At 38.2% G+C, this 25,235-nt stretch overlaps 2 protein-coding genes across 2 annotated transcripts in view; one reads left to right on the forward strand and one right to left on the reverse strand.

The window, feature by feature from the left end:
• The window catches only part of NECAB3 (N-terminal EF-hand calcium binding protein 3), a 94,128-nt gene that overhangs the window by 51,872 nt on the left and 17,021 nt on the right, over positions 1–25,235 (forward strand). Inside the window, exons 4-5 of the mRNA XM_039344709.1 lie at positions 6,483–6,508; positions 8,129–8,226. Coding sequence (XP_039200643.1) covers positions 6,483–6,508; positions 8,129–8,226 — 124 coding nt within the window. The remainder of the gene's footprint in view (positions 1–6,482; positions 6,509–8,128; positions 8,227–25,235) is intronic.
• On the reverse strand, positions 10,228–13,498 carry ACTL10 (actin like 10). The gene is made up of 2 exons (XM_039344710.1): positions 13,178–13,498; positions 10,228–11,714 (listed from the first exon to the last, which is right to left on the reverse strand). Exon 2 carries the CDS (start codon positions 11,669–11,671, stop codon positions 10,592–10,594), a length of 1,080 nt encoding a protein of 359 aa, XP_039200644.1. The 5' UTR covers positions 11,672–11,714; positions 13,178–13,498; the 3' UTR covers positions 10,228–10,591.

The raw sequence follows: 25,235 nt of genomic DNA on the forward strand, positions 1-25,235 counted from the left end.
CCAATTTATATTGTGAAACTGCCTCCAGAATATACTTCTGATTCTATTTGTTGTTAAAGCATGTCCTAAAAAGCATGCCCTTGAGCACCTGAAAAATCTCAATGCTATAGCAGTCATTGCATCACACTAGAGCCAAAGAGACATACTGTTTAGTTCTACTCAGTATTGAAACATGATACCACGGCCACCAACATTTGTAGGCAGAGTTTCTTTTCTTCTTTCCTTCTTTCCTTTCCTCCTCTTCCTCCTCCTTCTAAAATTTTTGCGCTGATGAAATCCCTATGATTTTGAGTGGCCCCCATAACTGAAACAATGAGAATACAATAATAACCAATTTTAATTAATAACTGATGATAAGATCAACACACCAGACAAGAAAGCAAAGGGATTTCATCCTCATTGCCAAAGGACTGGGTGAAGAGCCAGGCTTTCAAAGGCTATTCTAAACAGCAGGATGATGACCATCCAATCATCAGGTGAAACATTATTGGGGAGAGGAAGGTGCTGCTATAGGAATAGCAAGCTTCCAGGGTTCTAATACATAACATTTGATCAAAGGGACCCAGAATGTGCCAACCTCCACAAGATCAAATTATCTAGGCAGATTCTAAAGGAAATAGGGTATCCCTCCAATAACCCAGCCAAATGCCATGTGGGCTTTATAAGTAATCTCCAACACCTTGAATCATACCCAGAAACTGGCAACCAGAGCAGCTTGCAAAACAGAGATGTTACATGAACATCTTAGTTATGGTATGCCCATAACTGCTTCTGCCACTGCATTCTGGACAAGTTAAAGGTTCAAAGGCTGGCCATGTAGAATGCATTGCAATAGTTAAGCCTTGAAATCAGGGCACAACTGACTGTCTGAAGGGCCCTTCAATCTAGGAGAGGGAGCAACAGCCATTCAGTTTTGTTAGGATTGAGCTGGAGATGGTTCCTTCCCATCCAAAGTCACACAGGTTCCAGGCACTAGTCTAACTTGGCCAGCCCACAACAGAAATATATAATTGGATATCATCAAACCAGCTGATGACTTCATCCGATGATTAATTGTAGATGTTGAAAATTTGGGGAGACAGAGTAGAATGATGCAGCACTCATAGAGGAGGGGTCTAGGGAGGTACCTATCCCTCAACCCACACCAACTGAAACCAGCACTGTAGAAAGGAAGATAACCATCATAAAATGGTGCCCCCAATTCACACGCATACCCGGGCAACATGAACAAAGGCCTATACCATTTACCATTCCAGGTAGTAACTAACGCCTTAGCTGAACTGCCCATTAGATTCTCAGGAAAAATCCCAAGCTCTCACTGAAAGCCCTTTGGGTACATCATTAATATGTACCACATTTTCTCACCTGACTTAATTTTTAAGTGATTTTAATTAAAAATAAATATATAAGAAGATGGCATTCTGCAGAGCAAAATATCAGCTTCTAGCATCACTTTTATTTATAAGAATCTCTAAGGTTCACTTGTGCTTTATAAACATTCATTTAAACAATGTTTTCTTTTAGAAATGTGTCCAGTAATTAGATTTCTGCCTTTTGGGCAATTTGTTTGGTAAATATATGTTTTGTAGTTAGCCATAGACACCATGATAATTCATGAACAAGATGGTTCTGTACTGTGGTAACTACTTTTTGAGATTATTTACAGTGCACTTTCTCATTATCCTATGCTGAGTGAGAAGGTAAACTGCAGGGAGAAACAATTATACCTTCTTTGGATCTCTAGAGGAAGCATGGGAGATAAATGAAATCAATGCAACAAAGATTCAAGTGTTACTAATTTGATGTACAAATCACAAAGTAAACTAATTGAATTTCTTAATCCTGCTCTTTTGTCCCGATCATCTCTCTGTAGCATGCAAAGATAAATACATCTATTGGAACATGTAATGAAAGTATTGTTAATTTTGGGGGGGAAATGTTCCAAATTTATCACTAAAAAGTACTTCTGCAAACCTCAGCTTAAAAGACCATTTATCTGCATGACAATTTGTGCCAAAACAAAGCAGGAAAAAGAAGGTATACCACACAGGGCCCAAGAGGGGACCTTCTTTGGTGGAGTGATGTTGTGGATGTTATTTTTCTTGTCTCCTATCTCAGTTCTGGATTCTTTACAGGGTAGGTACCCTGTAGGGACAGATAGCAGGGGATAAGTATATTGCTGCTAATCTTACAAATCACATCTTACCCCAGCTGACAGTGATCTTATCCATTCAATGTCATTCAGTCTTACAGCCTTTCATTGGAAATGCAAGAATAAAAACAAAGAACATCTTTATTGAGTTGTGTAAACAATACAATAAAATTTTCTTGAAGAGTTTTGAGCGCTATTTTGTATGAATGCTAAATTACCATCAGCATCATAATGATGATTAGTACCATTATCCCATTGTATACTGCCATGCCTTCCAGAGGTTAAAAGAAGCACAATTTGATGTTGGCAAAACAACTTGAAAATGACTAGTGCCATTACATTCTTTTTGTATTTGCTCCTAAAGTTGTTCATGGAAAATTTGGCTGAATAGAATTAATACACCATAAAGCACTTTGTATAAGCAACATACTGCTGTAATGTATTACTCAAAGAACAATTAAAGCATAATATTTCTGTTCTGCAAACTATGCAGTCAGCATTCCGTTTTACAGCAGCTTGGTTTTCTTGAGGTTTGCCTTAGCAATAAATTATTCAGCATTTTAATTATTAATTAGTTAATGTTTGTTACAAATTCAGAAGATAAAAAGGGTTCAGTAAGTACAAAATACAGCTGGCTTCCTTGTGGAAACAGGAAGCAATATGTTTTTAGGCAGTGTGGTCATTCACACATTTACAGATCTTTAGCTGCAAAGAAGCCTTCAAAAACCTTAAATGCTTTTTTTAAAATGGTATCATAAATCCTGAAAGTTTAGCATCTAAGATTAAAAAAAATAATAGTGTATTCAGAAGACAAAGGTTGCCATACACGAAAAGCCACCCAGAAACTGATTAATTAGCAGATCCCACTTCCATCTCTGTCTACCACTACCTGCTTTAAAGCTGCTAATTTCCTTAATCATAGTGGCTTTCCATGTTGTGATGCATTAATCAAATTAAGCATAACAGCACAATTGAATTGATCCTCCTTAGCAGTAGCCACAGTGTTCAAGGGAGTTTACTCTCAGGTAACTGGGTATTAGATTGTAGCCATGGCCTGCAATTAGTCTATTTTCAGTGGTATATCATATAAAGGCTGTACATTAGGGCACAATTTTGAAGCACAGAACAGTGGTTAATTAAATACTTTCAGATACCTGGAGACATTGGCTCATGGAGGGTTGACATGACTGACCTCTGCTGTCATATTAATTCCTAGATTGCTTTGGGGAATTTGTAGATTCAATGTTTGCTGGAGGCTGTCTAACTTGGGTACAATTTCATTTAATTATTGTAATATAAAAATTAATCTTTCTGCAGGCAGAAGGCAAGCCTCTTTGGAAGCATTAGTGATACAGTTGTTATTTGGGGGGGGGCACCAGGAGCTTGTTCCAGGAGGTTTTCTCACTGTTCCAGGGATAATTTGGGCAGAGTCTTTGGAGAGCTGAGGAAGTAAATGGGTGCTGCACTATTATAGTCTTTGTGGGTAAAAGGTTCCTGGGGGTGTAGATCCATTGCTCACGTTTTTAGTTCCTCTATGGTGGGGAAGAAAGAGTTGGTCTCCATCTGTTTTTATGCCTTGTTAGATTTCAGGGTAGATTCCAGTAATGTTGCAGGGGCTGATGTGGGTTCTTTTCTTGTCTTGAATGTATTTGGAGGGTGTTGGGTTGAGCCAGAAGTAGTCGCCATCTTGGTTCCTCCATTGTTTGTGATTGTTTTTGCACTGAAATATAATTCTTCTTTAATATTCTTTCTCACTATTTTTTTTAAAAAATGTTGGTCTATGAAAAGCGTCTATTTTCAGTGAAACAGATGGCACAGGATTATTACTGTAACAGAAAGCCAAATGTGACACTGTGGGAAACTTACAATGTGGCCACTGAAAACTTAGAAAAGAATTGTCTCCTATAAGAGAACTCTGAAACAGTATGCAGAATGAGAAAAAGAGAGTACTGTACGGAATCCTCTATTTACTTATCTATCCCCCCCCCCAAAAAAAACATCTCAGAGAACTCAATGGGCTTTCTTTTGAGTAAATATTTCCTAAAGGTTCTACATTTAGGCAAGTGAAACCAAATGCACAGGTATAGTATAGGGGGTACCTTGCTCAATAATAGCAACTGTGAGAGGGATCTCAGAGTCCTAGTGGACAGTCACTTAAATATGAGCCAGCAGTGTGCTGCAGCTGCCAAAAAAGCCAACACAGTGCTAGGCTGCATTAACAAAGGGATAGAATCAAGAGCATGTGAAGTGTTAATACCACTTTACAGTGCCCTGGTAAATCCACACTTGGAATACTGTATCCAGTTTTGGTCACCACGATGTAAAAAAAATGTTAAGATTTTAGAAAGAGTACAGAGAAGAGCAACAAAGATGATTAGTGGACTGGAGGCTAAAACATATATGGAACGGTTGGTGGAATTGGGTATGTCTAGTTTAATGAAGAGAAGGACTAGGGGTGACATGATAGCAGTGTTCCAATATCTCAGAGGTTGCCACAAAGAAGAGGGAGTCAAGCTATTCTCCAAAGTGTCTGAAGGCAGGACAAGAAGCAATGGATAGAAACTAATCAAGGAGAGAAGCAACCTAGAACTAAGGAGAAACTTCCTGACAGTTAGAACAATTAATCAATGGAACAACCTGCCTCCAGAAGCTGTGAATGCTCCAACATTGGAAAGTTTTTAAGAAGAGACTGGACAGCCATTTGTCTGAAATGGTATAGGGTTTCCTGTCTGAGCAGGGGTTTGGACTAGATGACTTCCAAGGTCCCTTCCAACTTTATTATTATTATTATTATTATTATTATTATTATTATTATTATTATTATTATTATTATGGATCATCGCACAGTCAGCCAGATGTTCAGATTGGATTTGGCATTTTGTCTACCTATCGAGTCCTTACCCAGGACCTGGGATAGGCAGATGTGGATGTTTGATGGTATTACAGGTATCGTCGCAGGATGGAAGCAGTTCCTAGCAAGGCCGCCTTTTGTAATTGACTAATAGCGAATTTGTCAATGCCAATGGTGTTCAAATGGTGCCCCAGTTGTTTTGGGATTGCACCCAAGGAGCCTATCACTATTGGTACTACCCTTGCTTGCTTTTGCCACAGTCTTTCTATTTCTATTTGTAGTTCTTTGTATTTTGTTATCTTCTCCAGTTCTTTCTCGTCTATTCTGCTGTCTCCAGGCACTGCCACGTCCCACTATCCAGACTTTTTTGTCTTTCTTATCGACAATTGTTAAGTCTGGGGTGTTATGTTGCAGGTGCTTGTCTGTTTGAATTCTGAAGTCCAAGAGCAGTTTAATTTTATCATTTTCTATGACTTTCTCTATTTTATGATCCCACCAGTTTTTGCTTACGGGCAAATGATATTTTTTGCAGATCTTCCAATGCACCATTGTTGCTACTTTGTCATGCCGCTGCTTGTAATCAGTCTGTGCAATCTTCTTGCAACAGCTTACCAAGTGGTCCATCTATTATTATTACTATTACTATTACTATTATTATTATTATTTCATCATCATCACCATCAGCAGCAGCAAGGTTCATAGGAGAAGTACTTTAAGAGAGCATGTGTTTTACAGACAGTTTCCCTATCATGAGAAAAAACTGTCCTATGTGTTTAGAAAAGGGAATTTCAACATGACAATCAGCCTCATTTGTTCTGCTTCCTTCCTATCTCCCCTCTATCTACTGATCCCATCTTATTTACACAGAAATAGAACTGGTGATGGAGAGCATGATGGCCTAAAGTCTGTGTGCCAAGCAATATCTGCAGATACTCCCTTTCTTCTCTCTCTCTCTCTCTCTCTCTCTCTCTCTCTCTCTCTCTCTCTCTCCCACACACACACACACACACACATACACATTTTTTAAGCATCCCTTCTAGAAGCAGGACTTCTGACCATGTGTTCCCCTGTCCCTTTTCTTCTCTGAACTCTAGATCACAACTCTAATTGGCAGAGACAATGTTGAATCAGAGGTGCCATAACTTCAGGGCTTCCCCAGGGCCCATTTAGACTTACCCTATTTTGTAGTACAGTATAGTAATTGCAAGATACATTGTCTGAATAGCACCTCCATAAGACCAATGTTTAAAATTATATATTGCAAAATTTTATAGATTTAAACAGAAAAATACTTAAGCCTACCATATGACATATTTTGAAAGACCTCAAATAATGCTATTTCTATAATCTTGAAATGAAGGTAAGTCAGCAACCTTAATTGACAATTTCCATTTTGCTTCTTTCAGAAACTGTTTCCCTCAAGCTCTTATTAATCAACTCATACAAATATTTTTTTCTTTTTTATGTGTGTTTCTACAGCAATTTAGAGACGGAGAAGTTGTGTGGTAAGTACTCAACGGGTACTCTTGCTGTGGAATATATACTTCCCAACTTTCCTTAATATATCTGGGGGTGGGATTTTTTGCCCTTCTTAGATGCGATCTATTTCTCTTCTCTGCATTGGACAAAAAGCTTGTTCTTTCCTCTAGTATGGTGCCCTAGAGAAGTGCTTGGACCATTTCTGCCAAAATTTCAAACACATTGGCCAAAGTTATTTTAGGAGTTTCAGTTGTGACACATTCAAAAAGTGCCATATTTATGAACCTGCCCTGTACTATTCTCTAATGCCACAGAAATTGATTGTGATCTTGAAACACAGATTATATGATAATGGAGCATTATCTACTATCTAACAGATAATAAATAATAAGGGTGGGCAATTAATCCTCCCAAGGAGCCACGTGAGAAACTGGGACTGTTATGGAGGGCTGCTGCCATGGCCCTGCCCCCAGCATCCCACCCCTGCCAACAACAATGCCAACACTGTGGGCCAGAGAGGGATAGCTGAAGGATGTGGTCTGTGGGCCATAAAATGCCCAGGTATGCAATACAGGTAGTCCTCTACTTACAACAGTTCATTTAGTGACTGTTTGAAGTTACAACGATATGGAAAAAAAGTGAGTTATGATCATTTTTCACACTTACGACCTTTGCAGCATCCTCCTGGTCAGTGATCAAAATTCAGATGCTTGGCAACTAGTTCCTATTCATGACGGGATCATGTGATCACCTTTTGTGATCTTCTGACAAGTAAAGTCAATGGGGAAGCCAGAACAACTACAGTATATTATTAACTTAACTGCAGTAATTCGCTTAACAACAGTGGCAAGGAAGGTCCTAAAGTAGGGCAAAACTCACTTAACAAATACTTGACTTAACAATAGAAATTTGGGGCTCAATTGTGGTCATATTGTTTTAAAACCATGAGGATAAAATGGCATGCTGTTTTTGAATTAATGAGCCTTTCTGCATGACCATTTTATTATACAGGCTCTACCAGTTGTAAACTATTGACAGCCAACCAGGGTAATGCCCTGCAAAATCTGAAACACTCTCCCTCTTACCATGCTGTGAAAACCAGAGATTTTTTGGTGCTTTAATTCCTGATGAAACTTTTATTCTAACCAGGTTCACCCTGTGTTAGTCAAATTCTGCTTTCTCACAGGATGAACTACAGACTGTTTGCCTCCTAGCTGTGTTTCACTCAGCCCAGCTTAAAAAAAGAAGCCTTTGAATGCTTCTGTAGTACTAGCAAACATACTTCACAGAGTGTGCTAAATTTGTGCTATGCTGAAGAGAAAACTTCTTGCTTCTTTTTTCATGATGAGAGAGTGGTTGTTTGTTAATTCATGGGACCTTGGGAAAACCTCACAAGAGGGAAATAAACTCAGCAAGAAGCTGGAGCCTTGGCTGTCATTTATCAGTGCTCAGCTATTGACTTAATTCAGTATTATAGTGATTGCCTGAAAGTGCTCCCTGAAAGCTCCGAATTTTTCTGAGCTGGGAGGACGGAGTAGAAAAATTGTAAGTTGTATTTAAAATATTGTGAGAAAGACTTGCCAATGGAATGGGTGGTTGTGTGGCAGAGTGCAGTAACAAAAGTATTTTCCTCCTTTCTGCTGCAGATTATTTCTCAGAACATCTTGGAGAATACAGACATGTTTTGTCTGCTCTGGAGCAACTCAACACGGCTGTCTTATCAGCTATGGATAAAACCAAATTGGTAAGTGTGAGTTTCTTTCCAATATTATTCTTATGGATGGCTTTAATTAGCTTCCTTTACCTACTTTTGAATATACTTGGTGCAATGTAATGGACATTCCAAGCCTTTATTGTGCTCATGGGAATGTGTATTCCAGAGATCAATTAAGGGAAAAATTCATTTAATTTGTTCCAACCTGGGACAAGGCTTCACAGAGGCAATTAGCTAAGCACCTTTGGGTCATTTAGAATATCCAAAATTTTATAAGTGTATAAAATGGATCAATTTTCTATTTCAAATTGCTCTCATACACCTAAGGCCCAGGTTCCTTTTTGTACTCCTAAGCACAACTACTAAGGTATAGGCTTATTTCAGAAAACATGAATTGGACAGCAGAAGAAAGAGAATGGCTTTCAGAATACTGAGTTGTAGAGGGTTACTACAGATAGAAAAGGATAGATGTGTGGATTCCAGATAGATTCTATCAATGAAAAAAAAATAATGTGGACTCAATTAGACAGCAATAACACATACTGTATAGTTGTGGAATCCAAATGGAAAGTTATTGTAGAATGTTAGCTTGCCATAAATTTGATCTTTCAGATGGACCTGGAACAGGAATGTACCACCTATGAATTCAGAGCTCTATATGGTTTCCCAGCCTGTTGGTATAAATTCCATAATTCTCTAAATGTTGCTACTGAGTCATAATTTATAATATAATGGGAAAATTAAATTGTTTCATAAATGAATAGCAATTACATGGACAATTATCAGTTATACGGATTTTATTTAAATTAAATCAGTTTTAGGTTTTGGTCCTACACATTTTTTTTCTTGGGCCTTGCCATATTTTCTGCTGCAGACATTGACACACAATTCAAAGACCAGATGCAGTCCTTGACCACAAAAAGAGAAACCAATCATAATGAAAAAAGAACAAAGATGCCAACACCCCAGTTTTATTTGGTAAATGGGGTAGGAAAAATGTTCATAATTACATACATTGCATTTGTTGGTAATGAATCACATTAGGTTTTACACAGCAAGCTGAAGGTTGTGTTTCCAAAGGGGCCAAGATCTCAATTTTCTAGCTTTCTATTTTCCCAAGCATCTTCAAATGGCAACATTTAAAAGTACCTATTTTGCTTTTTAAACCAAAGCCAGCTCCATCCCCCCAAACCCCAAAATAACATATAGTAAGTTCCAAAGCTGTCTATCAGAGTTGCTTCTGGGAATTGAAAAGGCTATTGGTGGGCCTGCTTTAAAAGACCAGTTAAATAACATTTGTATTCTACTCCAGAAATGACAATGATATGTATTCAAACTTTGATGGAAGATTATCTGTTCTGATTATCTGAAATGTTTAACATTCCTCCTAATTCTCTGGATCACAGATCAACTCAAATGGGAGATAAAACAATTCCAAACCCAATAATACTGTTTCAGATAGTCTCAAACTAGATTGAAAATGAAAGAATAACAGATTCTTGATGTTTCTTCTGATGAAATTCTTCTATAAAATAGGCATGACACAAAAGTCATATCTGAGTAACGTCCTTCCTATTTGAGTAGGATAATCATTTGTTTGACCTGATTAAAGACTACATGTATGAGAATATCCCATTATTCTGAAAAGCAAACTTTGGAATATACTGTAAATAGAATGAATCAGAAAGACTAAAGATTAAAACATTGTTTTTCAAACTCAGTGGCCTAAAGCATAGCTACATATTGTGAAAATTGTAATCCAACACATCTGGATTGCAGTAGCCGAATATTGCTGTTCTGGAACTTAAACTAGCATATAATAAAAAATATTTAAATGAAGCTAAATCTATATCCTATGTTAATTTACATTAATTCTATACCAATGTGTGATTTCACATAATTGTACTGATTATTTTTCTTGAAATAATGAGAATGTGCTATAAATTTATATATTTAATATTTAATATTTACACTTTTTTGTATTGGAGGAGCGTCCATTCAAGTATGAAGGTAGCTAAGGGTTTTCTCCTGCAAGGAATTTCCTTGCTATTATGAAAGAGTAATATATTCAGGTAGCTTTGGGGTTAATAGTTTGTTTCTTGTTGGATACTTCTTTTTCAACCTACTGCATAATATATTAACACAATAATATTGCAATAAATTATACTTCTCTGAATATTGACAGCATAGAAGTTATTTTGTCCATAGATTTCTCTCTGATCATATTAATATTTAGAACTGAAATCATTAAAATTTTGGTTGGATAGAAAATACAGTCACAAATAGAGAGCAAACTGTGTTCTTATTCTCTTCCCCATTAATGTCTTGCTATATACTGTAGCTCTATTCTAATGACTAGGATGATAGTCTGAATGTCATTGAAACATATCTTAACCTACTTAAATTTCTTGTGCACATATGCTGCTCCATGCTCTTGATAGTCTTGTTTTCTCATCCACAAGCTTTGGAAAGAACTGAGTGAGGCTGCCAAGGAACCCCCAAGCCAAACTGCTGTACCTCTTTTGGGGGAAGCCAGAATTTTAATAAAGTACTCTCTACCATGGAATAAAGCATTCAGTTCCAAGCACATCCTCTCTGGAAAACCAGGAAACAATGAAGAACCTCCTGACAACACAATATTATTAATGACTTCTCCTTTGAACTTATCTGGAACCTTCTGCAGACTTTGGAAGACCAAATGATGAAGTCCTAGAGAGCTCTGGTTGAGCAGATGGGGCTTGAACAATGGCTCTGGGCAGCAAAAGCGTTCTTTGTCTAAAGTTAACAAGTGCCCATCAGGGGTCTCAATGCTCACAGGTTCGTGGCAAGTTTTCTCTTGGAGATCCCTTTTGTAGTCCATAGACACATAGCAGTAGTTTTTCTTAAGTTGTGTTACCATCTTTTTGTTCAAGGTGCTAAGAAGATATAGATTGTTCGAGCTGTTCAGCAGCAAGTTATGCATGTATTTGCAGAGACCATTTCCAGCCACATCCAATCGATAGATACCTTCCATACATGTTTGTCCAGAGTATATTGGAGTAACATGGGAAATCCCTGCCCCAGCTTCTATAGCCAGTCCAGTAATTCTACCACAGTAACAGAGTGAGAGGAACCCTGTATTGGCCACATACAAAGCTGGGACACTAAACCCTTCAAAAAATACCTCTGCCATCTTCTCTCTGTTGGTGGTCGGACAGGAAGGGGAATCACTTGTTAATATCGGATGGTCCTCAGTGGAAACTTGCAACCCACAAAAAAAGAGATGGCTCCATAAGTTCTCCATGGCTTGCCAATCTAGTATAATGCCATGCTTTAGTGGCTGAGTTTGCAATTTTTCATCATTGAGAGAACAGACAGGATGATAGATAGGAGGAAGAGATGCAGTTTTCATCACAATTCTTGGCTTTTCTTCACCTGCAAAGCCTGACCGACAGAAACTGCTGCCATTGTCTACTACAAGTGCAACTTTCTCCATAATCTTGCACTATGCCTCTTTGATGTCCTGGATCAGAAAATCACTGGGAAATAAAAAAAAGGGGAAAAGAAGCCAAACTTTTAAAAATGCATTTATTGTCTCAGGGACTTGTAACTGCTGTGCTTTTAATCACTATTTGATTGAGGAAGAGACTCAGGATATCTGATCAATCCTATAGAAGAAATATTCAACATTGAGGAAAAGGAGGAAATTGTTTTCAGCTCCCATTAGGGTTGCTTTAATGTGTGGTTAGATAAACAAACAGAACCTGCTTGGTAAATACTTTTGCTGGAAACTAAGGTAAAAATTATATAAATAAAAGAATAGTAAATATATGTCATTTCAGGACCAAATATAATAGCACAGAATTTTTTTTAATGCAAAGTGATTTGTTTCTTTGTAGACCAAAGAAACATTAACTGACATAATATTTGTCAGCATTGTTAATAATGTGTAATATTCCCATCAGGTTTAGAGACTGATCATTCTTAGCAAAACTAAGAATAGTTTTTTTGGTCCTTCATATTAGTTTTTTTTTTTACAGAATGGGATGAATAAAAAAGGTTATAAAAATATAGTTCATATTTCAAGTTCTCAAGTGAATTTACCATCGGAGTAAAGTAAAACTATAATATATTTTTTATAAGTTACAGATACAACACCTAATGCTATATGAGTGAGGGACATGTCACAGAAGCCCTTCTAACATTGCAAGCAATCCAGAGAAATATATTCTCATTTTGTATTCATGATATAATATCACTGAAATCCATGACATAGTCCTTAATACTCTTAGAAAATATTATGATTTTCAGAGAATATGTAGGGAAATCAGTAGTGGGATTCAGCCAGTTCGCACCAGTTTGGCAAAACCGGTAGCTAATTTTTTGTTGCTCAGGCCCAGAATGGACTTCCGGAAGTGGCATCCACACAGAGAACCAGTTGTTCACATATTTAAATCCCACCACTGAGGGAAATCCATGACAAAAATCCTGCAGGCTACTTCCAAATGCCCAGGAGATCTGTATAAATGCAGATTGTATCTCGCCTATATGTCTTGCATCCTGTATTTCCTTCCAAATATTTTTGTGAGACTTATAAAGAATTCTTGTGTTTTTTTGGTACGGTCTTTTTGTGGAAAAGCAAAATGTCCTCTGGCAGTGTGTAACAGCATGCCATCTTATTTGCACAGTTCTGTTCCATCAAAATCTGAAAAGATGAAGTCTATGAGGCCTCTTTTTCTCAGGTCCTGGTTTTATTGTACGGCTTAAACAATCTTCTCTTGCTAAATCCACATGGAGATTACTGGCAACATGTAGAGGAGAGACAAGCTGAACAGTTCAGGAGAGCTAGTTTATGAAGCCAGATTGTTTGGAAACTGATACCTTCCTCAAGCCAGGGAAGGACTGATGAGAGGCAGCTGAGTTTAGGTGAGATTTAACTATTAGAATATACAAGTAAACACAACAGGTGACTAAGATTGCTGGAAACAATTTTTCATCCTACCTGATCTCCAGAAATCTCAGCCTTAATTTCTTAACAGAGATTGCTCAAAACTTTTTTGTATCTGTTGCATTGGGTTATACTTTTGATACATGAACAGAGTACTTTTCTAGAGCATCCTTGTTTGAACAGATTTATATATTCACACTCTCAGCCAACCTCTTTACTCTCATTCTCTCAATATTGTTAATATTAATGTCTCTTGATATTCAAGGTCCTAACAATTTTCACAGCATTTGTAATGTAGTAATTGATAAGGGATGGAATCTGTTCTGATCCATGAATCTGCTCACTAATCTTTAACGACACTCCTGGAAACCTGTAGGAAAGAGAACCTTGGGACAGATGCTGGCCAGACTGAGAATCAGTGGTTGATGGATGGAGATATTCAAGCTCACTAGGAATTCTTAGATTCCGCTGGTTTCCCCCCCCCCCAAGAATTCACTTTTATGATGTCATCAGATTCTATCATGTCTTCTTTCCCTTCTCTTCATACATATTTTAAACATATTAGTTCTGTTTGATATCTGACTCAACAGTGTTATTTTTATCCAACTAGTTTGCTCCCCATCTTTTCTTCACAAAAATCCAGGATTTCCAGGTAGACTCCTATTCAGAAACTAGTAAAAATCAAGTGATGTAGTAATTAGACTAGGACAGGGGAGACCTAGATTCAAATTCATCCTCTGTCAATGATTCAGTGAGTGAATCCTTGGCCAGTCTCTCTATCTCAGTCCAACTTATTCCACAGGCTTCTTGTGGGAAAAATGCAGAAAAGGTCTGGTATCTATGCAAACTTGAGCTCTTAATGGAAAGCTTGGATATAAAATAAATCCAATGTTTAGTTCCAATCTTAATATTTCATAATGAATAATCATATTTTTGTTTTTATAAAGCTAGGTCTAATATAATTATATTATTACAATATTCACTCATATTGTAATTAGACACAGTGGCTGTATTATCAGTATGATCTAGATAATAACATGAAAACCAGTTATAAAATAATGAAATGCCTCAGCAAGTAAAGAGGAAAGGCTTCCATGTCTCATAGTTGGCATTCCATAAACTGGTCCCCACTACTTTCTTATTTATTTCCATCTACTTATAAATTGTGTAGGAGCAGTCCATAATGCAGTAAACTTCAGTCAGAAGAAACTGCTTGAAAATTGTGTTAGGGAGGCAGGGCAGGAGAAAAGGAAGGAGAGAGATGAGTTGGAAGAGAATCTTATAGGTAAAGACATTGCATTATATTGTCACCATTGAACATCAGCCTGCTGGATTTGGTCCAGCCTGCCAGAATCATTTGAAATCAAGATTTTACCCTCTAAATTGCTAGCTGGTCACCTTACTTTAATATCAACTACAAATATAATAAGTATTCATTCCATCCCATCCCTTTCCATTCTATCTTTATAATTTATAAACTTGTTGACCAGCACAGGCTGACAATGGAGCCCTGCAGGACTTCAGTTATTATTTCTGTTAGAGTGATGCAGCACTTTTAACAAGCACAATTATTCAAGCAACTGCAAATCTTCTAGACCACAATACTCTTTAGCTCATTTTATCCAAACAAAAATATCATCAGAGACCTTGTCAAAAATTTTAATGGTTCAGCCTCCATGTACCAGTCTTTGTCAAGTCCCAAGTGAGATCAAAGTACATTGCAACTGTAGCCATGTGTCTTGAGAATTTTATGTCATAGGTAGGCATATTTTTTGGCTGAGGAGCCCTGTTAATGCTTGGCTAATAAAATGTATGGGAAAAAAGGAAGGCACAAATAGGTTCAGCAGTACATTGGTCAGGCAAACATACTGTTACCGTTTATATACGTTACATATATATATGCATTTCCATTTTGAAATATATCTTCTTTGCTTCTGGTAGACCTCAGGATATACATGCGTATCTTTCCCTCTTTCCACAAAAATGCACAACATAAGTACATGCTTGTGTATACACAACCTTTTTGCAACAGAATTTCTGCAGAATGGTTTCTTCACAATCACATTATTTCTGGTCTGTAGATGTGAGGAGATTTCTAGAAAATGGTGCTTGTAAAATTTTGCATTGGATGCAAAAACCAATTAAAAATGAATAGAGAAGCTCATGCATTGATCAGGCGTCGGGCAGGCCTAGTGTTACTGTTAAATCAGCAAGGCAGTTTCCTAGAAAGGTAAATATTGAATGTCACAGAAGGGCAACAAATTGTTATCTACAATGTTTTTTTTTTAGCACTCAGTTTTTGCTGATAGAAATGGAAAGTTACATTTTGAGGTAGGGTCTCCATGTGTGCCTAATTTAGGTTCAAGAGCATCTTAACTGGGGGAGAATAGGATATTTTTTACTGTGCCTCAGGCAGCAAAATGTCTTGACTGAGCCTTAACCACAGAGAAGACCCCTGTGAGTTGATGGAATCTATGGTTTATTGTTTATTTTTTTAAAGTACCATCTTTCAGTGATAGTATAACAGTCAGAGGGGACCTTGGAGGTCTTCTAATCCAATTCTCTGTTCAGGATCTAAATCAGGGGTAGGCAACCTTGGCTCTTTTATGACTCATGGACTTCAACTCCCAGAATTCCTGAGCCAGCCATTCTGGGAGTTGAATTCTGGGAGTTGAAGTCCATGAGTCATAAAAGACCCAAGGTTGCCTACCCCTGATCTAAATCATGAAACACATGCTGGCATCTTCAAATTCAGCTTCTCTTCCAGAAAATTAAGAACTTTATGTAAGAACTGTTGTGCTCGAGACTTAATATATACCTGAGGTGGATTAACCCAAATGGGTATAAAATGCTTTGGATTCCAAAATCTCAAGTAAGGCACAGTCTCTTAACCCTCACCTGTTCTGTGTCCCTGACAGCTACAAATCTTATATCCAGAATATATAAATTTACAAATCAACTTGCAATTGCCTAGCTGTTCTTATAAAAACTGAAATAAAATGTAAGAATCCTGCAGTCACAAAATGGATTGAAATGTGAATTTGTGTGTTCGGTAGTTTGGATATTTACTGAAATATTAGATCTCTGCACAGTTAGTCCACAACGTACGACCACAATTGAGCCCAAAATGTATGTTTCTCAACTTTTCTTGTCACAATTGTTAACTGAATCATTGCATTTGTTACTAGTAACATGGTTGTTAAGTGAATCTGGTTTCCTCGTTGACTTTCTTGTCAGAAGATCGCAAAAGGTGATCACATGATCCCGGGACACTGCAACCGTCATAAATGTGAGTCAGTTGTCAAGCATCTCAATATAAATCATGTGAACCTGAGGATGCTGTAATGATCATAAGTGTGAAAAATGGTCATAAGTCACTTTTTTCAGTGCTGTTGTAACTTTGAACAGTCACTAAATGATCTGCTGTAAATCGAGGACTACCGGTATTAACATAATTCAATTTCTAATCCGGTGGGTTGTGTTTCAATTAATGTAATACTATGTTTCCCCGAAAATAAGACCCGGTCTTTTTTTTTTGCACCAAAAGATGCATTAGGACTTATTTTCGGGGAAACACGGTATCTTCTGCTCCCTGGCATGCGCAGAAGAGGCAGCAAGCACATGGGGGCCAACAGTATCCAGCAGCAACTGCAGTGCACCGGCCCCTACGCACAGTGGTGGTAACATATGAGCCTGGTAAAAGTTATAATTATCTTAACAATTCAAAAAGAGCCTTCATAAAACACAGCTATACATTTTAAAATATTTGATGGTTTGTGCAGCCACATCTCCATAGGTTCTAGAGTGAATCTCTATTTGTTGATCCTCCTCATCCTGCCTTTGAAATCATGTGATTGCGATAGTTGTTTGTCCCACGAGACAATATAAAATCTGATAGAAGAGAATATTGTAGCTCAGGTTGAACTGCAGGGTCCTCAGTGCTCCCTGAGCTTAGTGATTTCAAAAGAGACAATTAAAAAGCCAAAAAGGAAACAAGACTAAACATCAAGATTAACATTAGATTAACAATGAAGAAGTAAATATCCCAATCAAAAAGCTACCAATGCAGACAAACAATCTAATAGTAAAGAACAGTCTAATCAAGAACCACTAAAACTACTCCCACCAACAGTAACAGGACAAGCCATTAGTATATGACAGCAAACCCCTCTCCCTTCTAGCACTGATGATGCTACCTAGTTTGGTAATAAAACATCTGCAAGAAAACAACCAAGCTCAGAGAGCATCAAAGACCACACAATATAAAATCCAGTATGAAAAGACCTAAAGGAAATAAAATTCTCAAGAATCTTCAAACTTTTGTCATCTGCTGTTGATCTCTAAGAATGTTAACTGAACTGAAGCCTCTTGGCTGCCAATAAGTAGAAATGTACAAAATGTACCCCTTTAAAACATAACTTTAATCAGTACTCTATCAATTTAATTTTTAGTATCTTTGATACCTCTAATACATGACTACATAGTTGCAATAAGATTCAATTTTGTCCCCTTTCAATTTTTGTTTGTTATGTTGCAGTGCATCAATGACCACAATGAGTGTTATGTCATGTTACCATTAACTGTCAATAAAATACAAGAGTCTATGCATGTGAGAAAACCCCCCAATGCATTCAGGTTTTTTTTTACATATGCACCCACTTGAGAACATACAAAATATGACAAGACTTTTGAGATGCTCAAGGTGGTTTATTGCCTTCCCGTGTTTTGGAGGTGTTCATTTCCAGCCATTGATTTGGCAACATAAGATGTTCGTTCACAGGCTAGTTTGTCCCTTCATGCCTATTGGATGTATGGTGTACCAATGCTTGATTTTATTCTTGGCAATCGGTGAATCGCCGTCTGCCGTTGATTTCTCCGCCTCGACCAAGAAAAACAATGTGAGCAGTCTCCGCATTTTCCGCATTTCGCAATCTCCACCTCCTCGCCGTGCTGCTGAGGGAAATGGCAATGAGGGGCCGGTTTTGTCTCCACGGTAGCCCCTCAGCTCTGGTCGGTTGTAAATATTTACCCTGTTTCCCAGGGGAAAGGAGAACAGGGGGAGGACTTTTGAACCATGAGACAGTTTTCCAAGAGGAGGCAGCAGCACTACCTTGACCTGTAAGCAAAACAGAAACTTCCTAATAAATGATGCCCTTCTTTCCTCAGATATCATGAGCCTCTCTCTGATCCTGTGCTACAGCTTAGACTGGCCACTTTTTTGCATTAGGTAGAGTCTAACCTGTTTTTTTTACTAACATACTATTTTCACATTTGGAGGGGGGAAATACCCTGATTAACATCTGATTGTTCTGCTTAACATCTGGCAGAAATAATGAGAAGATCTAGGACAGAGGTAGGCAGAAGGTAGACTAGAATCTACTGTCTGAATTCTGGTTGAATTCAACAGACCTTTATTTACAGATGCATCAGATTAATCTGTATTCTGCAGGATCACAGATGCGGATTTATGCATATACGATACATGGCTCATCTCAGAAGATGACTTGGTGAAGTAAGAAATTGTTTCTGCTATATAAGATTTCATACAATATTTAATTCCTTCTTAAAGCCGCTAGTTTGCATTATAATCTGATTCTAGAAATTGGGAGGAATTTTTATATCTCATCTAGCATATTTTTTTTACCAGTAAGTTCTAGGTTTGGTGACTTATAGAGTAAAAAAAAAAAAAATGAGGATTCCTTACACTGAGCTTGATTCTTGGTGACTTGGTGTTTCATCCAGACGGTTTTCTTGGAAGATTTATGGAAATGAATTATCATTGCTTTTTCTTGGATATTTTTTACTTCCCAATTAGTTTGCAGCCACGGGATTTCCTTGTAATCTCTCTAATCCAGATCCAATTCTATTTAACTTTTGGGGAATTAAGTAAGATAAGTAATCGCACCTGGTGCGATTCAGAGAAAATTTGGGAGTGTTGAGTGAGGAATTTATGGGAAATGATTAGATTATCTCTATAAAGGAAGAGTGAAATAATATATAGGAAAAATAAAGCAGTGCAGATATAGAACAACAGAATCTGTAATGCAAATCTGGACAAACATCTTGTTGTAATGGGAAGTCTAGATAAAGAACCTATAGCAGGAAAACAGGAATATATTCCAAATCCAAGAAAAATAGGTTTAAGCCACTGGTATAGCATGAATTTGATTGATTATTTGCCATGAAGTTTTTGATTCCCAGCAACTTTTTATTTTATTTACTTTATTTTATTTATATCTCATCTTTTTTATTTTTACAAATAACTTCCTCCTCCCATTTTCCTCACAACAACAACCCTGTGAGCTGGGTTGGGCTGAGAGAGAGTGACTGGTGCAAAGCCACCCAGCAGGCTTTCATGCTAAGGAAGAACTTGAACTCATAATTTCCCATTTTCTAGCCTGATGCTAGAAAACCACTAGACTTAATTAATGGGTGGGTGGATAATCTATCCCTAACCTATTCTTTCAGGTCTACATAGCATGAATACAAAGTATTAAAATGTCACTTAACTGTTCCTATACAGTAGACAAAGATCTAGAATGACATTATATTAAATAGTTGCACCTATAGAACAGAACTCATGCTGTAGCCTGTTCTCCAGACACAATTTTCTATTCAATCTCTACTTGTCTCCTTTCTTACTTTTATTATGACTTGGAGGCAGTGGTGGGATTCAGCCAGTTCGCACCAGTTCGGGAGAACTGGTAGCTAATTTTTTGTTGCCCGGGCTCAGAATGGACTTCCGGAAGCGGCATCTACACAGAGGTTGTTCATATATTTGAATCCCACCAATGCTTGGAGGAGTGTGTTTGTGATTTTGGGGTGTTTTGAGTAAATACTATTCCAAGCAATTTTATCTTTTGGAAACTTCTATAGAAAGCTTCATATTGAATCAAGCTGGAGAGTTTTCTATTTCAGATTATTCATTTGTATATGAAATGTAGGCAAAGTATGAAAGATTGATGTAAGCCCAAATCTTGTATGCATAGTCTAAATAGCTTGGGAAAATGTACTTTCCTATGCAACAAAGTATATGTCTGATGGAGATTTTTGGTCATCACTAAGAAGTTCTCAGCCACAGTAACCACCCACATCACCTCCAACAGCAGTGATAATTTTCTGCTCTGATTAGGCCAATGTTACAATGCTTTCTCAAGGTGCACAACTCTAGAAATAAAGATTTCACCTTTCAGACTTCTCAGTACAGACATCTTGGTTGGTGAATTCTGAGAACTGAAATCCATGTATCCAGTGGTGGGATTCAAATATGTCAACAACCAGTTCTCTGTGTGGATGCCGCTTCCAGAAGCCATTCTAGGCCTGGGCAACAAAAAATTAGCTACCGGTTCTGCCGAAATAGTGCGAACTGGCTGAATCCCACCACTGCATGTATCTAAAATATAGGACATACTGGTAAAGGCTGTCTTGTGAGGAGGCTATGGAAAACTAGAAATAATATGTCTGAAAAACACTAAATAGGTCAGCTGGTACTTACAGTAGCCTGGTCTTTTTTAAGGAGAACGACAAGCCCCCCTTTTTCTTTGTTTTTTTCTTGGTCTATGATCTTTTCTGCCTTAGTTTTTTTAACGTTCCTGTGGGAGGTGTTATTTCCCATCATACCACCAAATTAGTGGCCTTTCCTCCTTGGGAAGCAATTGTAGCAATGTTGCTACCAGCTCTATCTGAACCAGGTGCTCTAACACCAGGAACAATTATGATGTCACGCAACTTCACTAGATGATCTTACAATGGTTGAGATGTATACTACCAAGCCCTTTAAGGCTGTAATCATAGCTAAACTATACTAAATGGCCTTCCCAAAATGATGCTCTAGATTAGGATCCCAACATATCTGGAGACTGGAGGAGGTTCTTTTTTGTTGAACAGCAGCAAAAAGCTGGATAATTTAGAAAAAAGAACATCAAGCCAACCCTCCACATTTTAAAAATTAAAATAAGGAACAGTGTTTTGTTCCAAGGTTCACTTCTAAGCTTCATATTCTCAGAAGCTGAAAGCTCTGTTCCTATATTTTTCAACTGTTCTGCAATAGCCTGGCCTCCACTAATTTAAAAGGCAAATACAATGACATTTTAATTTATTGTTAAGCTTAGAGCTGGGAAAAACTATCCCTGTCAGAATGTTTACGTCTGAAATATACAGCAGCTGCTGGTGTGTAGAAAATATCACTCTATGCATAGTTAATTAGTTAAAATGACTTAAATGTTTTTATTGCATGTTTTATATATGAGGCTGAGTTTTGTTTGCTTACTGCTAGTTGTGTAGATCATACAGTAAATTGAATAATATACATTATGGTATATTATTCATATTCAGATCTTTTTTGTTATTTGAAAATTCAGTAAGATTAATTGTATCTGGGCTTCAAAAACATGGACAGCCACTAGATCATGCATGTCAAACTGCTGGCCCATGGGCTGGATGCATCGCACCAAAACCGCACCCACCCCATTGCCGGTAATGGGGGGAAAGTCGTGATACATCGCACGATGTCACATGACGTCGCGAGTTTGATATGCCTGCACTAGATTGATGCAAAAAAAAAAATTGGGAGATTTGTTTTTACTTGTTTATTTATTTGGTTGGTTGGTTGGTGGGTGGGTGGGTGGTTTTTATCCCACCTTTATTAGTAACCCAAGGCGATGAACATTCCTAATGCTCCTTCTCCTATTTTCCCCTGCACGGCAAATTGTGCTGAAAGTGACTGTCCCAAAGTCACCCAGCTGACTTTCATGTCTAAGGCAGACCTAGAATTCACATTCTCCTTTGCTGCAAGTAATATCTTGTAATGCTCTCTGGTTGGTTTTTGAATCTGAGGAACTTGAAAAATGAACAGAATTCTCTGCAGTCTTAGCTGACTACTTTTTGCACTGGCCTGTGATCCACCTGGCTGGTGATAGCAGGCTGGAAATTGGAATCAGGCAATAATCAATGCTTCTTTAGTGGAAGAGGAGGTTCTGTGAACCTAGGAGCATATTAGATCGAATGGAATGGGATGATTCCATCAAACTTTCCATTTTGGAGGAAGGTTGTTGAGAAAATAGTGGAGCTTCAGTTATAGAAAACTCTGAAGGATATAGATTGTGCAGACCAATGGCAGTCTTGTTTCATTGGACAGACACATATTGGTTAGTCTCATGGATGACCTCAGGAGGGACTTAGAGGAAGGGAGGGAGCATGACCATTCTTGATATTGTAAATTTGATATTCTTCTGGACCATCTATCAAATTTAGGAACTGGAAGCAACCATTTTTGGTGGTTTTACTCTTTCTGATTCAGTCAGTGATAGCAAGAAGGAAAGGTGAAGTCTACTCTACATACAAAGATAATTCAATTTATTAATATGTATACTACTAAAAGTCTTGTTCCCATAACTTTTAACTGAAGAAAATGGTACATCATAGGGTGCATTCAATAAGTTTTGAACCAAGGTACCCTAAATAGGTTAACTTACAGAATGAGTCCAAAATCTCATTCTGGAATTGAAATTTTGGCAAATTTTACATTAAAAAGATTTTATAATGTAAAAGTTATCATAAAACAATTTATGACATAATACAAAATGTCATAAAACATTTCCTGTGTTGATGTTTAACTTTGCTATACAGTGCAACACAGGCAATTTTCAAGGCAGATACATCTCTGAATGTATCCTAACTTTTTCAATAAATGGAGCACATTAGAAATTCTGTCATTGTTTCAAGGCATTGAGAAAATATCTCTGAAACGATGACCTAATAGTCATAGGTTGTGTAGTAGTTAATAAATTTAATGCCTAATATGTTTCCCCAAAAATAAGATCTGGTCTTATTTTTATTTTATTCTTTTGTCTCCAAAAGAGGCATTCGATCTTATTTTCGGGGGATGTCTTATTTTGTTCACTGTCTCACTTCGCAGCAGTGGCACCAACAACCCTGACTAACAGGAACTTGCATGGCCTCCGCCATCCCACTTCTTCTGCAGCTGCTTGCCACCTCTCCCATGCATAGTCCTCTGGCCTCCGTTTTGCCAGAAGAGGCCTTCAGGAATGGCCTCTCCAGCTGAGAACAGAGCCCCAGGTTGATATGTGCATTTCCCCCCAGCCTCTGTTTCTCCAGCAGAGGCCTTCAGGAAAGGCCTCTCCAGCCGAGAACAGAGCCCCGGGTTGATGCATGGGTTGTCCTCTGGCCTCTGTTTTGCTCCTCCATGTTAAGCTCCAGGAAAACTATGCCAGCTGGAGCTGGGTGAGGAAGGCCAGGCTCCCCTTTCCCAATGGTTCTGCAAAGCCCTTGAGGAGTAGATTGCTTCCTGCCAGGTTGGCCTCGGCACCCACTTTGGATGGCAAACAGAAGAGCTCTGCTCTTTTTCTCCAGGGCCTTTGAAATTGCCCCTTTCCTTCACTTTTCTGCCTTAAAATCCAGAGCATACATGTTTTCTTCCTGATCAGCTCAGGATACAGTAGCTACCATGTGATTTTGTAAGAAATTAAGTGTACCGGTATGTGTGAGTCCAGCCCCCTCGGCATGGGCCAGGCCAGCCTGACCCTGTGGGAAGCAGATCCACTCCTCACGCAAAACCTCAAGAGCTTTTCAAAATCATTGGGGAAGGGGAACCTGGCCTTCCTTGCCCAGCTCCAGCTTCATACGAAGGAAGAACACAACGCTGGGAGTAGAAGTGGCAGAAAACAGGGTTGCCATTTCCAGAACAGAGAAGGGACATTCAGGCTGATGCAGGGCAGTGAGAAAGTGCAGACAAGCAATTGCTGCTCCAGCTGGGATGGAGACAGCCCAAACAGACTGCTGCTTTGTGTAAGCGGGTGCGACCCTAATGACCCAGCTCCTCAGGGCTGCTTGAGAAGCTTTGTTCCTGGGTGAGGGTAGGTGAAACTGACCACCCTGCAGCAGTTTTCTGCCTCTGCCTCCCCCTCAGGTGGCTTAACTGCCCCCCTTTACTTTTAGCATTCACGGAAGCCCATGCCTTTCGTGCTTTAAGTTGCTCTTTGGGTTCTATCCTAACCCCCAGAGACCTGCATTTGTCTGCCGTAAAAACTTTGGTCAGCCCCACAGCAAAAGCCTTCCCCCCCTCCCCATTGTCCACGTAAAAATCAGGCTAGGGCTTATTTTCAATATAGGTCTTATTTTCGAGGAAATACAGTAATGCCTTATTCACAAATGAAGCAATTAATCAAATTGTCATCTGGATTTTTGCAGGCTGGATATGATAGAAATATTGCTAATAATAACTGACTGATAACAGAAAACTGGAGTTCTTTTTAGTGCACAGTTTAAAAGTGAGCTTTTTTAGACATTTGTAATGATTTTTCTTTAATTTCCATTTTCCAGTGGTACTCACCATACAAAATTGTGTGCTAAAATTTAAAAAGTTGATTTAGGATACTATACACTACCAAAATATATAGTGCAGACTGTTCAGAACCATTGAAAGTTACGAAGACATGCAATTTATGATCAGGCTTGGAATTCCAGCAATCACAGCATTCCCAGGGTCATGTGATTAAGATCTCTGCACTTGGTGTCTGGTTCACAATTATAACATCACAGTGAGATGAGGCCATGTGATTGTCATTTCCAATAAAGCAAAGCCAATTGGAAAATTACAAGGAAGTTGGAAATTGCTCCTGCTTCCATGGTTTTATTTTGCCCGCCTGTACTCCATGGGGTCTACCCACAGTACCACCCCCAGCATATTAAATATCCAAGTAAAATACCAGTTTTCCAGACACCCACATTCTGTCACATGTATTCACATAATATTTCCTCTGTTGTTTGATTTTTCATTAACTTCCCTGGCCTTCTCCATTTCTTTACTACCAGTAATAAAAAAAATAAGCAGCAATTTCATAAATACTTCTGTGAGTTAGGATTGTTATGTATCCACTGCTGGAATGTATGTTTATCATATTTCCAATAAAGAAATAAATTCTGAAAGAGAGAAGGTGGAAGAAAGGATCAATTAGCATATTTATAAGGCTAAAAATAGCAGGACGGAAAGCTCCTGTGGTCACAGCTGAAGTATGCTGGAGCTAGCCGTTTGCTGCTTGGCAGTGCATTGGCTTTAAATAAATCAAGAGACATCTTCCTCCTCTATCTCTCC

The sequence above is a fragment of the Crotalus tigris genome, unplaced genomic scaffold, assembly GCF_016545835.1.
Source record: "Crotalus tigris isolate CLP2741 ecotype Arizona unplaced genomic scaffold, ASM1654583v1 scf7180000017935.1779662, whole genome shotgun sequence".
NCBI lineage: Eukaryota > Metazoa > Chordata > Lepidosauria > Squamata > Viperidae > Crotalus > Crotalus tigris.